At 45.8% G+C, this 12,743-nt stretch overlaps 1 protein-coding gene across 2 annotated transcripts in view; it reads right to left on the bottom strand.

Annotated features, from left to right (window-relative positions):
• The window catches only part of KNTC1 (kinetochore associated 1), a 2,501,313-nt gene that overhangs the window by 2,159,370 nt on the left and 329,200 nt on the right, over positions 1-12,743 (bottom strand). For both annotated transcript variants that reach the window (XM_069619627.1, XM_069619628.1), the window contains exons 12-13: positions 9,969-10,084; positions 9,753-9,807 (exon numbers count right to left, since the gene is read on the bottom strand). In XM_069619627.1, coding sequence (XP_069475728.1) covers positions 9,753-9,807; positions 9,969-10,084 — 171 coding nt within the window. The remainder of the gene's footprint in view (positions 1-9,752; positions 9,808-9,968; positions 10,085-12,743) is intronic.

Genomic DNA, 12,743 nt, shown 5'->3' with positions numbered 1-12,743 from the left:
ATCTCCCACCACATTCCCATTTAGTAACCAGAGATCCCTTTCCCTCATGAATTTTAACCAGGTTTTTCCATTCTTTGTACTTAATTTACTGTTGCGTGATACTCTGTCCAAGACATCAACACATTGAGAATGTAGATCTCCCGCTATTAAGAGTTGAACTGGCGGTAATAGGGTAGCATATTTGACAAGACGGTCTGATAGGTCTTGTAAAAATTCCAAAAGATTGGAAACCAAAGCGTTCCAATACAAGTTGATCACCAACCAGTGCCCATTGGCCTCATCACCAGACAGGCCCACTCTCACAATCTGAATTCCCTGTTTCTCTATAGATAGCAGTTTAGAAGACACAAAGAAATTGTTTTTGCATGCGACAAGGAGACCCCCTGCAGGCCTCTCCCCCTCCCATTTGCTGGGCCAGCTATTGAAAAGTTGAGAACCCGTCAATTCCCACAGTGTACATCAAGCAAGTTTCCTGAAGAAAATCAGATCTGAACTCTGAAGGGTCTGAAGTCTTACAGGATCTGAGGAGAGCGAGTTAAATCCCCTGGAGTTCCAGGAGAGTAAATTAAGATGACGGTCGACTAGCATCTCGGTTGTTGGATGCCCATTTTAAGAAGAACTTGAGTGATAATCTCTGGAACCAAGTCGCATGCATAGAATGATGAAGAAACCGCTGGAGGGGTTGTTAGGGGAGTAGGAGGTTCTCCCCACTAGGATCACGTCTTGCTGGTCTCTGTGTTACCATTGAATGTGTTCTTCACTTGTCCTATTGGGCCCCTCTGGCTCCCTTAGGTGTCTGTCCCAATGTCTCACTTATCTCCCTGGGGTATTGGTGGCTGCTCTTTATATATGCCTCTCTTGGCCCTCGTTGTCTCGATGTGCCTTTTAGCTGATAGATGTGGGTTTCTTGGGCTCAAATAACACTCCTTGTTATTTGTTTCCTTCCCTCTCTCTGGGCCTTTATGCCTCTGGTATGGAGTTAGGATAATCCTTCCTACTCCCCCTTTCCCTCCACCCCCCCTCCACTATGAGCAACCTTGGTACCTTATACATTGCCGGGTTTGCTACAGTGCAGTGTCGTCTGCTTGGTAGCAGTGACGTTCCCCACAGCTTCCTGGCGTTCCCGTCATGACATGACAGAGCTTTGTGTTCAGGTGAGCTCAGCGTTTCTCTGCTCGACTCCCTTGTTGCAAACAGAAGATTTGTTCCTTCCTCGGGTTCTGGATTCAGAGTAGTTTCTTCCGCACCGGGCCCACCTCGTCATCTGTATGGTCACGCTTCTACATAAAGGCCAGCTCGGCTCGGCCTTGCCGACTCCGCACAGCTGTGTGTCGGATCAGCAGCGTCTCTCTCCTTCTGCCTCACTGCGCTACAGCCGGCTGCGCAATGCGGCTCCGCCCCTCAGATCGGAAGCTTAGCTATGTGCATTGCTTCTCTTCTTCCATTCAAGGTGATGGTGCCTTTATTCTCACTCTGTGACCAAAAAGGAGTGTTTTATGTTCACTTGTCAAGCCAACCAAGAGACCAGCATGGTCTTGAGCCAAACATCCAAAGGCACTTTAAGTGTTTGGAGTTCCACGGTTGAATGTATCAGTCTTTCAGATTCCTACGTATGCAGATAATGCTTTAGTTACAGACAGTTCCCCATGAGAATGGGAGTCCTTGTCCACTTGAGGGGAGTCGCTCCTAGTGAGGTCCCACTTTCCCAAACCTCTAGGGAGGGTTACCTCCCTAGTCCCAAAGGCAGTGGCTCCCATATGGGAATAAGGGGTGAAGTCTTTGGATTCATCACAGTGCACAGATGGCTGCAGTGGCAGATGATCCAGTTATCCCTGCAGAGGAGGAAGGGCTTGAAGGGTAGGCAGAGCCTTGCCTCAGATGTTGCCAGCACAGCAACAGCAAGGAATCTCTGGTGATGTCCCCTTCAGCTACTTAGAACCCAGTATTTGGTATATCCACGTGAATGGCCTGGACAGAAACACAAACCCCTCAGACACCACCCAGGGATTACCTTGGCCTTCCAATCTTCATCAATGAACTATTGAAACTTTCGAAAGCCATCCAATTACGGATCGTCAGCAAAATGTCAACTTCACATGGTAAAATACACACAGCATTAGCGGTCTCAGGAAGTTCCTCCCCAGTCCTTACTGAATCCCATTCAGTTCTAAGGAGTTCATGTCCATATTGGGTACTTCCCAGACAAAACATTGGCAAAATAGCACTCCCATGTCAAAGACTCCACAAAGATGTGCTAAAAATAAAACGTCCTCGTCACAGGACTTACAAATTACAGGAATGCTGCTTAGGATCACGGAGCAAGAGGCTGCAGAAGCAGTAAAAGGGCTACACGGGTATCTCAACAAAAATAAAAGTTTGTAGCTGCCTGCAGCCTATGACCCAAACACACTTTACTGTATCCGAATCACGATTCACTCCCTTCACTACGTACACTTGGCGGCATTATTTGGGGACTGTTTCCTACTGAACTTAACTCCTGAACCCTACGAGGAGTACTATGTTGATTTGGGAGCTCAAAAACCGTATTTTCCATTTCAGTTCTCCTCAGGATCCATTTTGGGTTTTTGGCAACCAGTCTTCGTATTGTTTATAAAGCGCTTAAACTCCAAACGAGTGCTTCAAAGTGCTCCGAGACGGGAGGGGAACCTGGGATACAATCATTCATAAGGCCTTGGAGATTCCGAATGATATTCAGTAATAGCATAATAGGCCTGATGAAATTTCGGCTAATTCAAGTGCGTTAACAGATGATGGGGAAGCGGGGGGAGGGGTGAGGAGAGGGGAGGTACATACTAACAACGGACGGTAGGGCAAGTATTTGACAAGCAGTGGGGATAGGAGGGGAGAGAGGTGGGGTGTCGCAGACAGGAAGCGTGAGGGAAGGGGGGAAAAGGACAAGCGCGCCTGATCCAGGAGGGCCAGCATAGGTGCAGAGGGTACTCTCATTGGGAAGTGCATAGCGTCGTAAGAAGTGATGTGGGGCCCGGCAGCAAGTGCAGGGACTGGTGTGGGTGCCTGGGACCTGTAAAGTTCTGCGGTGGGCCAGGTGACCAGTCAGCTTGCTGAGCAGAAAGAGGAAGTAGTAGGTAGAGAGCGGAGTTTAGCAGGGAAGAGGTAGATAGAAGGCAGATGAGAAGGTGGTCTTTGGGATTTTCCGGAATTAAGGCGATCCGGCTCGAGGCGGAGCGAGGCAGGCAGACTGTCCCAGAGGGTGGCTCCGGCAGAGGATAAGGATCTACACCCCAAAAACAGCTCACTCTCAGAGTTGGAGGATGAGCAGAGTGCTCTAGAGGGAGTGTATTTGGGAAGAGTGTTGTAGGTAATGTGGGCCAGAGTTATTTGCCTCACTGTTGGATGTGGGCGCAGGACCAAGGGAGGCCGGCCAGAGTGAGTGGGAAAACAGGATTGGGGGTCCCAATGAGAACAATCTCTGTCTTCCTGGCATTAAGGCGGAGATCGTTAGCTGCACACCAGGACTGAATTGCGGACCAACAGTCATGAATGAGTGAGGAGGACGAAGAGGCTGAGGGCAGCTTGAAGGAGAGCTGTGCGTCATTCGCATAAACTGAAAGGTGGAAGTGAAGGAAGAGATCCTGTAGGCCAAGCCGTCCATGTAGATCTTGAAATACCAAAGGGATAGGTTGGATCCCTGAGAGACCCCACAAGTAGAGAGTTATAGTGGAGAGAAAAGGACCGAGTTCCACCTGGGATGGATGGTCGGAGAGAAAGGAGGCAAGCCATGCCAGGGTTTGATTAGTGATGCCCAGGGTATCACAGAGACGATCGATCAAAATGTTATGATTTACTGTGTCAAATGCTGAGGAGAGGTCAAGGAGAATGAGTACAAAAGGAGAGTTAGTGTCAAGATTTGAGAGCAGGTCTTCATGAGTGTTCAGGAGAGCAGTTTCCGTGCTTCTGGATGCTCTGAAGCCAGACTGATGATCATGGAGATAACCAACAGATTCAATGTGGGGAGTAAGCTGAGAGAGAGCCAACTTCTCCAGTAGTTTGCCCAGGAAAGGAGTGATCGAAATAGGGCGATAGTTTGATGATCACTTTTAAAAGACTATTGAGAGTCTCATAAAACGAGTAAAAGACTCAGTGGGGAAAGGTTCACACTCGGAGGTACAAGGAAAAATATTACACCAGTAAAAGCAAAATGTTCTGAGGTTAAAACGGGCCAGGTAAATATATAATTACTAAGAGAATCTTAGTAACAAGTTCTTTTGGATTTCCCCTCCTCTGTAGGGATTGCCTTCAAGGAATCCCTTTTAACACTGTCTTATCCTTTGCTAAACATGGATATGCCTTTGGTACTCCTGTACCGTCTCTCCTGGGTTGGGCTGTCTTGTATAGCTCTTCCTTTATGAAGTGCCTGCAAGTGGGACCCATAGAGTTCTCACTCTCTAACAGTATTGTATCTGTGTTTTGGTCTGTTAGTCAGTTCTTAACATATGTCACTTTCCCACTCTTACCAGGATATTTGTGTCCCATTTAATGATCTCTTTCAGCTTTTGTTGTGGTTCTCCTTCCCACATTATAGCTCCCTTTCATCTACTTTACTGTATCGTCAATTTCACTTGGATGAGTTTCTCCTTTTACATAGAAATTTCGCTGTGGCCTTCCAGTCTCCCCTGCTACTTTGGAATTTGCTGGTGAAACATTTCTGTGCTGTTATTTTTCGGCTCCTGGATGAATTCCTAGGTTTTAGTGTCTATTCTGCAAGCACTATCCCTACTCGTCACTTGTCAGGAGTCTTATGTATTAAGTTATCCTCTCCTTTGCCGTCGTACCTTTTCAGGGACCCTGTTTGTTTAGCAGGGTTTGTGGGATTTACGGACATATCCAGTGGTTTTTACAGTCTTCGTGAGTATTGCTTTGGAGTTACCTTATACCACACCATCAAGGGCGTTTGCTCACAGACTCTGCTATGCCCACATACCGGACCAGCAATGACACTGATAGTACCTGTAACAGCAATTGTGGGAGAGGAGCTTGTAGAGTTTCTATGCAATCATAAGGCGCTTCTAAGTGCTTACCCCACATCCCTTTTTATATATTTGAATCATGTTCCACTTGCACATCATGAGGTTAGCGTGCATGTTTGTTTCTGGGTGCAAGTGGTTTGATACCAATTGTGCACATTCCCTTGGCCATATTCACTTCTCTTTGCCTTCTCTGTGCCAATCCCTCCCCCGGTAGCCATATGGGCTACTAGGACAGCAAACCAAGATCAAGTTGCCCCTTTGGAAAACGTCTGTTAGTGAAAATAAGTCAGGGCTCCCAAAATTCAGTGTTAGAAAAACATTTCTTTTGATGCTTTTCTCCATTGGACTTCTATGGGGCACCATATCTTTTTACTTCAGTTTTTTGTTGACCTTACTTTAAAGGCAAGTAAAGCCCTCAGCTTTAATTCCATTCTTTTCTGCTTACTCTTATGAGAATCTGCTCAGTCCCCAAGTCTCATCTAATCAGTACTGAGAGACTGGGTATCCCCCTCAGAGGAGTTAATGTATTCGTAAAACTGCACACATCACCTTAGTGTGGTTGGGATACTTTGTTTCCTTATAACTTTCTTATGTAACTGTGATTACAATTACCAGTTGTCAAGGAAGGGCAGGTGATAGCAGATATTGAAATTTTGCATTGTATCACATACTGCCATACATTGGAACATATCTAAAATGGCTGTGTCACAAGACGTTTGCCTGTCCTTTGACCATTGTGTGTTTCAGCCTTCTTCTTGCCCACTCGATACCAGAAAACCATATATGAAATGCCCATTCCCAGGCAAAGCTCCTGCTTTCCCAGGCAAAGCGGTGGGTTGCGTGTGGTTGGATGTGGGGGCCAAGTCTGTCTGGACCCAGTCCACATCAGAGTCACAGTGCGTCAGATGCCAAGTGTGTGGACAGAAGTGGTCCATGATTGGACAACCCCTGCCAGTTTGAATGGTGTAGATCCTTCCCATTGGTGGGCCCGAGGGTGTATTCAGCCCAAATTCTTGGTAAAAAGACGACTCTGGCAGCTATTCTCCAGATAATTATTGAAGTCAAGACACCTATGTAGAGGAGCAGTTGCATGCCTCTGCAGGAAATCCCGCCCCCTACTTCCTATATGTTGCAACCCTGAGATCGTGCCATGCTTGACACCAGCTGCTGTGACCATCCCATGGCGAATATTTCAAAGAAGATATCCAAAAACCATATCAAATGAATCCCTAAAGAGACAACAATCTGAGCAAGGTACTCCCTGAAGCAATATGAGAAAGAGTGAAAGAGGGGCCAGTGACTTCACAAGAGATAAGCGTGATGCCCTGAGAAACGGAAGACAAAGTTAAGAATCGAGTAAACTTAAAAATGCTAAAAGAGGATTTCACATGTGCAAAGCACTGCAAAAAAAGCAAGCCGTTCAATAACTGTACAGATGCTGAAACGCAAGTAGACTAAGTGATCTTAGAAGCTGGTTATACATAGTGAAGAGACTGCAGGCAAAGCTGCCATTGTATAGAAACTGAACATCAGTGTCATGAATTTAGTAAGCCTGGACCCATGGAGAGGAAAGGGAGAGAACTGTGCTGCAGCAAGAACGAGCGGGGATCGTGGATATGAATGCTGAGGCTGTCTGGCCTGGTGTCAAAGCTGAGGCAGCCAAGGCCGCTTATCAAAGGCAGTGAACGTGAGAAGCTGAATCATCCCTTGTTAAGGTGCAAAGAAAAAACACCATGCATGCCAAGTTTTATTCATTTAAGACATTTAAATGCTGCAAAATGGACCAAATCGTGGTTTGTCACGTGAGCTAAGGATTGAAATAGAGTTGAGCTTAGAGTCCTAGAACACCGATAGTGCGTGCTCGCACTCCCTTATATTCCCAGAGACAAGAATACACTGCAAGGCCAAGTTCAAAGACAATCTTCATGGCAGAAGGCAGGGGTGAGGAGGGATGATGAGCGAATTGGGGTGGGAGGTAAAGTCAAGCCACCTAATGTCACCTGGGTTTTGAGCTTGCGTGCTGCTAAGTGAACCGAATGTTCCAGACATGGCACGGGCGTGCCAACCAATTATGGAGGATTGTATAATGAAGGGCCTTATAGTTTGAAGACCAATTATATACTGTGTACTTAACAGTGTTGAAGATATGTTTTAGAGGTAGGCATAAATTGTCCACCTGACAATAGATATCCAATCACAATCCCAGCCCATACAGAAAGTATACTTAGATGTTCCCCTTGAGCCTATCACAACCCCTCGTAGGTTTTTATCATTTGCCATGAAGTAGGACATCACATACAACGTACTCTTTGTATAAAAGGATGTTTTTATGTGAAATGGATTGAGATCTCGAGCGAACGTCCGTTGATGTCCGTTATAACTCCCCGTTTTAGATCATTGTTAATAAAACCGCAACCTTTGCCATCTTCCTGAGTTGGTCCGATTATTTGGTGTCTGAGTTATTCTGCATCCCCCTCCATTGCATGCATGATATCCAAAGGGTTGTTTGCTCACCTATTAAAAGGAAGTGCTGCCTGCTGAAGAGCCAAGGTTGACCATTGCATCTGACCAGCAATGCCTCCAGCCAGGTCCTGATGAAGTCCGGCTTCACAAGAAAATCCTCATTGGTGCTTCAATCCATTAACCAGTGGGGAAAAACCTGTCCTGACCTCTGCTTCAGGATCTATGCTGACTAAGCCTTCGGAAGTGTCCCTGTACCACCCTGTGGGCTGCACATCTCTTCTGGGTCATCTCGCTGCAGCCTTTGCTGTTCGGAATACATTCTTTGAACCTTGTTGATCTTCAGCTTGAACACTAAAAGCCTGCATCGCAAGTTTCAGCCTTCCTGACCAAAGAGCCGCTGTGCAAAGGCTGGTCCCTTGCTCACACTATGAATATTGCCTGTGGCCGCCTGACCATGGCAACTCACAGCAAACCCATTCTTCTGTGTGTACTGGGCGGTCTCCTGAAGTAATCTGCCCTGTGTAGGTCTGCATCCCATATCGCCATGCCGTCAGCTCTTCCGAACTGTATCACCGTACCCTGGAACAGCAGACTAGCAGGACCCAATCTTCTGGCCTAAGTGGCCCCCTGACCTCCCTTGACTAGACAAAACAGACATAGTTAGGCTCAGAGGATTTATGAAACCATGATACAGTTGCTGACATAATCTGAGCAAGCAGTAAATTAGCATACATGTTCTTGCACCATGTGACCTCCTAGGTTAATCTCTAGGTGTTTGACTTAAATTACGTAACTTTTGTATTTGTCCCAAACTTTTTCTCACTTACTTTACTACGCAGTTATTTAGTGTTGCTTCCAACTTTGCTTATTGCATAACTGTTTATGTTGTTCTGTTAGCAGAACCCTCAAAAGTGAATGTATATCTGAATATGATAGCAGCTGTGTGGCTACTTATCTGAAGGCCTTCTAAATAATTTATATTTTTGCACTCTTCGCACTGGAATTATTGGAGGGCTCGGTGTGTCTCAATGTAGCTCTACACTACTCTCAACCTACCACCCCCTACCACCCCCCACCCCCCACCTGGGGTTAAGCCTTACTGCTATACAACACTATCTTGACTGGGGTTGGCTAGACCATCAGTGTTTTTCCCGTTCACCATAATAGGTTGTCCCCTCGGAATGCGCCCCCAGGGTTGATACTGGAAATCCATCTTAGCAGTTAGTATAAAGTATAAGGAGACTACCTAGTTAGCAAAGGGTGAGCCAAAAATGAATCTGACCTACTGGCCACCAATATAAAAACAAAGCCTCCAGCTAGGCTACTCTGCATCAGAGCTAATACGGTTTATTAGTACTTTGGTGAAACTGCACATTTCTGTTAAGAAAATGCAGATCTGCTGCTGCAGCATCAGTCTCACGTCGTCATATATCCATATCCTCACCATCTTTCATGTCTGTGAAATGCACTTATTGATTATTAGATTAGTTCCAGAATTACACCATATATCTCTGCAGCAAGAGAAGCTCCAGTAAAATTGCAAAAGATCAAGTCTCCCTTGATACATTACGGTTGCCCCCAGGCAACATCCTGTGCAGACCATGTATGTGTGCAGCACACACACATCTCCATCTTCCAGTCTCTTCACACTGCTGCAGCAAGTGGGATGTTTCAGAGATGTGCTAGTAACTATTGCAATCTAGGAGGTCAGTCTACACTGCACAACCTCTTAAGTGGATCCTGTGATCAAAGGTAGGGTCACCAGGCTTTAAGAACTGGGTTGGGAGATGAAAGTATGTCATCTTTTATTCACCTTCAGCGAAGCCTGAGAAACTCTCCACAATGTTCATCTTTGTTCAGGTACTGCAGCTGTTGGGACCCCCACCCTGCCACACTCGCACCACCCGGAATGAATCTCTGCAGCATGCTCCTCTGTCCCTCCCCACAACCATATACCCCAGTAGAACTGGATCTGAAGCCACAGAAAAAAGGACCATGTCCTTTTTGGGACTCGTCTGGCACCACCATCCTACCCAGAGGTCACATGGTTTGAAGTGAACCTCAAAGTTTAAAAAATAATGGTTCTGTTCTACAGATCCCCACATTACAAATAGCTTAACATTTGTGGAATAAGAAAAGCATAATATTACCACTCCCAAGCTGTACCTGTTGCTCTTTTCAAAATAAAGACCACACATGATATTTTGGCCAGCAAGCAGTTGTGTCAAATCACGAAAGATGTTCCTTTACTTTTATCCTAGAAATGTATAGGAATATTACCTGCTTTGTGTCGGGGACAGTGAGAGCTATTAATTTAAGGTTCGTGTCCCGCTGCCTGTGGAAGCAAACAGAAAACATCAAGAGAAGCACATGGAAAGATTCTTATTTCATTTCATATTCTCTCTGCAGCCATTCTCACATGCATTAAAAAATGAAGAAAAATAAATAAAAATCAAGCTTAGAACTGGAATTTCAGTCACATTTTACAACACATACCGTGTAACTGACGAGGAAGAATCACCCTCTGTAGTTAGAAGGAAGTCCTCAATGCAGACTGACGGCCAGTCCCAAACCAGGATAAGTGTGTACACGTCCCAAACACTCAAAACGCTCTACAACATAATGGAACCGTGTCAGTCACACTTTGTGAGACAACAGTAACAATCTTGAATTAAATGAATCCTAACAAAACATGGGGTTAGCAAGAATATTTGCAGGAATTTAGTAATCTCAGACTAACCAGCAGTAGGAACAGAGTCAATCTTATTTTAATTTATTTTCCTGGAAATGTGTATCCGCTGTAAAAGCCGAGGATCAACAGACCAATCAAGTTCCCTACTTACTTTATGTACCACAAAAGGGATTAGGCTTGACTGAGCCAATAATGGTGAGGATGTAAATAGTACAATAGTGTCACCGAACTAGGGCCCAACTTCCTACAGCATCATAGTTCAAGGCTGCTAACCGGGATGCTCAAAAAGCCATCCTGACTCTGGTCATTTATATTGACACAAACACTTTTTTCTTGGCTGGTGCTTGGTTACGAAATATCACCTTGTTCTTAAGACACTCTGATACCAGACACCAACTGTTAAGGAGAATTCTCTGTTAAGGCTAATTTCCCAAACCTAGTGAGTCCCCCAGCAGCTTTGCTGGATTTTTGGGGTTTATTTTTTTCTCCTGCTAAGAGTGAGACTCTTTCTCCCACTCTTAGGCATGATTTGAGAATGTCCTTTGACTATGTAATGTGTTTTAAGGGCTATGGGGTCTTTTACTCCATAGGGCTTCATGTGTTTTTGGTATGTGTGTTACACAGCACCATCAGTGCAGTAACACAGGGGTGTCAGTGACCCCCAAACATAGACTCCATACCCTGGGACTGACTACTGTCTCCCAGGGCATGTAAAGTCACCATTGGCCTTACTAGTCTCAAATTGTGAACAGAATCAGTACAAACCATCATATTGTGGAAGTACTGGTAGGGGTAATTCGATTACCCCAGGGTCTGTTTTCCAAGGTGGCACTGTCCAGTCCCCCCTTGTCAAGTTTCTGGCTGGTGGCAGTGGATACCATGTGAAATATTCCACCGGAATATTTCCTATGGGATTATCCCATTCATTTTAAACGCACCACTTTTTGGTGCAATGTTAAAGATACCGCCAGGTTATTTATTTAATATTTATTCCCCGGTTGGGTCTTTTTGCTAGGACTCGGTTTTTAAATGCATTTGTGTTCGCCTCTGAAACTCTAACCCAAGTCGAGCCCTTTGTTCCACTTTTTGGCTGGCTTCTCCACAGAAGCCCTCCAAATGGTGCCACTCTGTCTGGGGTATACAGGATGTGTGGGAGGGGGATTAGGCACCCTGGACTGAGTTGCCTTAGCAACTCAAGTCGCATTCTTGTGTGACTGGCCCAGTGGTGAGCCGCATGTTTGAGTGACAGCTAGGCTGTTGAAAGGGGGATTTTCTGCATAAAAGCAGGGCTTTGGGGACTGGAACTTCAGAAGTCGCCACAGGACCTAAAGAATCCGAAGAGGGGAGAAGCTGAGCCATCTACAACGATGACACCACCGGTGGAGCCCTGCTGTACGAACTCACCACTTCCCAGACGACAGAGGAGATCTTCTTCCAGGAGAGTCTTCTTCCCTTTGAGCTGGTGGGACCAACCAGTTCGCCTTTTTGGCCTTCCTGGATCGTCTCGTGGCCGAATCACCTGTGCCAAGCACCCCGGCGGCCGGATAGCCACGCTTCACCACTACCGCGAATAAAAGGGTCGTACCTTTTAACTGGGAAACTCTGCGGCTGGTTTCTTCCCTGGCAGTGCAACGACCTCCAGGTTTCTTCCTCGTCGAGATCCTCTCTTCCTCTGGTTGAAGCCACGAATTGCACCCGCTGCCAGGAACAACTGCCACTGCTGGAGCTTTCTCACCATTTCAGGTACTGTGTCCCGTATGGTCTCCCTTGCAACAGATTGTCCAAGGTGTCCCGTAAATCCTTGACTTTCTAATCTGGGTTGACCTCAGACCTGCTAACTTTGCCTTTCTGAACTAATCCAACCTCTTTTGACTTTTCTACAAAAACTTTGAGTGCATTTCCACTGTGTGATCTTGGACACATGCCGCCTTGCTCTCTCCAAGAGTGGGCCTGGCCTATGAACTTTTTGCTCTACAGTAGACCCTGCCTTTCTCGACTTGCTGTGGTTTCTTAAAAGTGTTGGTACAGTGTTATTTTCCTACTCTGCCTTTTCTCTCCCCTTTTAAACAAATTATTGGAGTGCCATCTACGGTTACGCACTCACCTGTTTTGCTAAATAAGTGGTGTCTTAACCTAGACTTGTCGAATAATTAACTAGGGAGGTGTATATACTTATAGTGACTGTGTTAGAACTTGCTTGATATATTAGTGCCAGTGTATTTTCATAAGTGTGTTTTTAAATAAATAATTATATACTTTTATACCAAGGCTCTGGTCAGTGTTTGCATGTTCTACTTTGCATGTTCTACTGTGTCTTTGGCCTTATTCTGTATACTCTATATACTGCCTAACTCTTCTTGAGAGAAGTCCGACTGCTCAGCCACAGCTACCAGGTAAATCTGGGTGGTGCAGACTGCTACCAATTGGGTTTACTGCTTACTCCTGTGGTCAAACTTTTTGCAGTGGTCCCTAAAGGAACTGCACAGGTTTCTGCCTAACACCAACACACAGCACTCTTGGTCATCAGATGGGGGTCAAGCGTCAAAAACAAGATCCACAGTTGAACCTCGGGGTACTTC

Source organism: Ambystoma mexicanum, chromosome 10, assembly GCF_040938575.1.
Source record: "Ambystoma mexicanum isolate Mex_15411 chromosome 10, UKY_AmexF1_1, whole genome shotgun sequence".
NCBI lineage: Eukaryota > Metazoa > Chordata > Amphibia > Caudata > Ambystomatidae > Ambystoma > Ambystoma mexicanum.
Note: the sequence above shows the minus strand (reverse complement) of the source record. Positions and strands in the feature narration are given on the sequence as shown.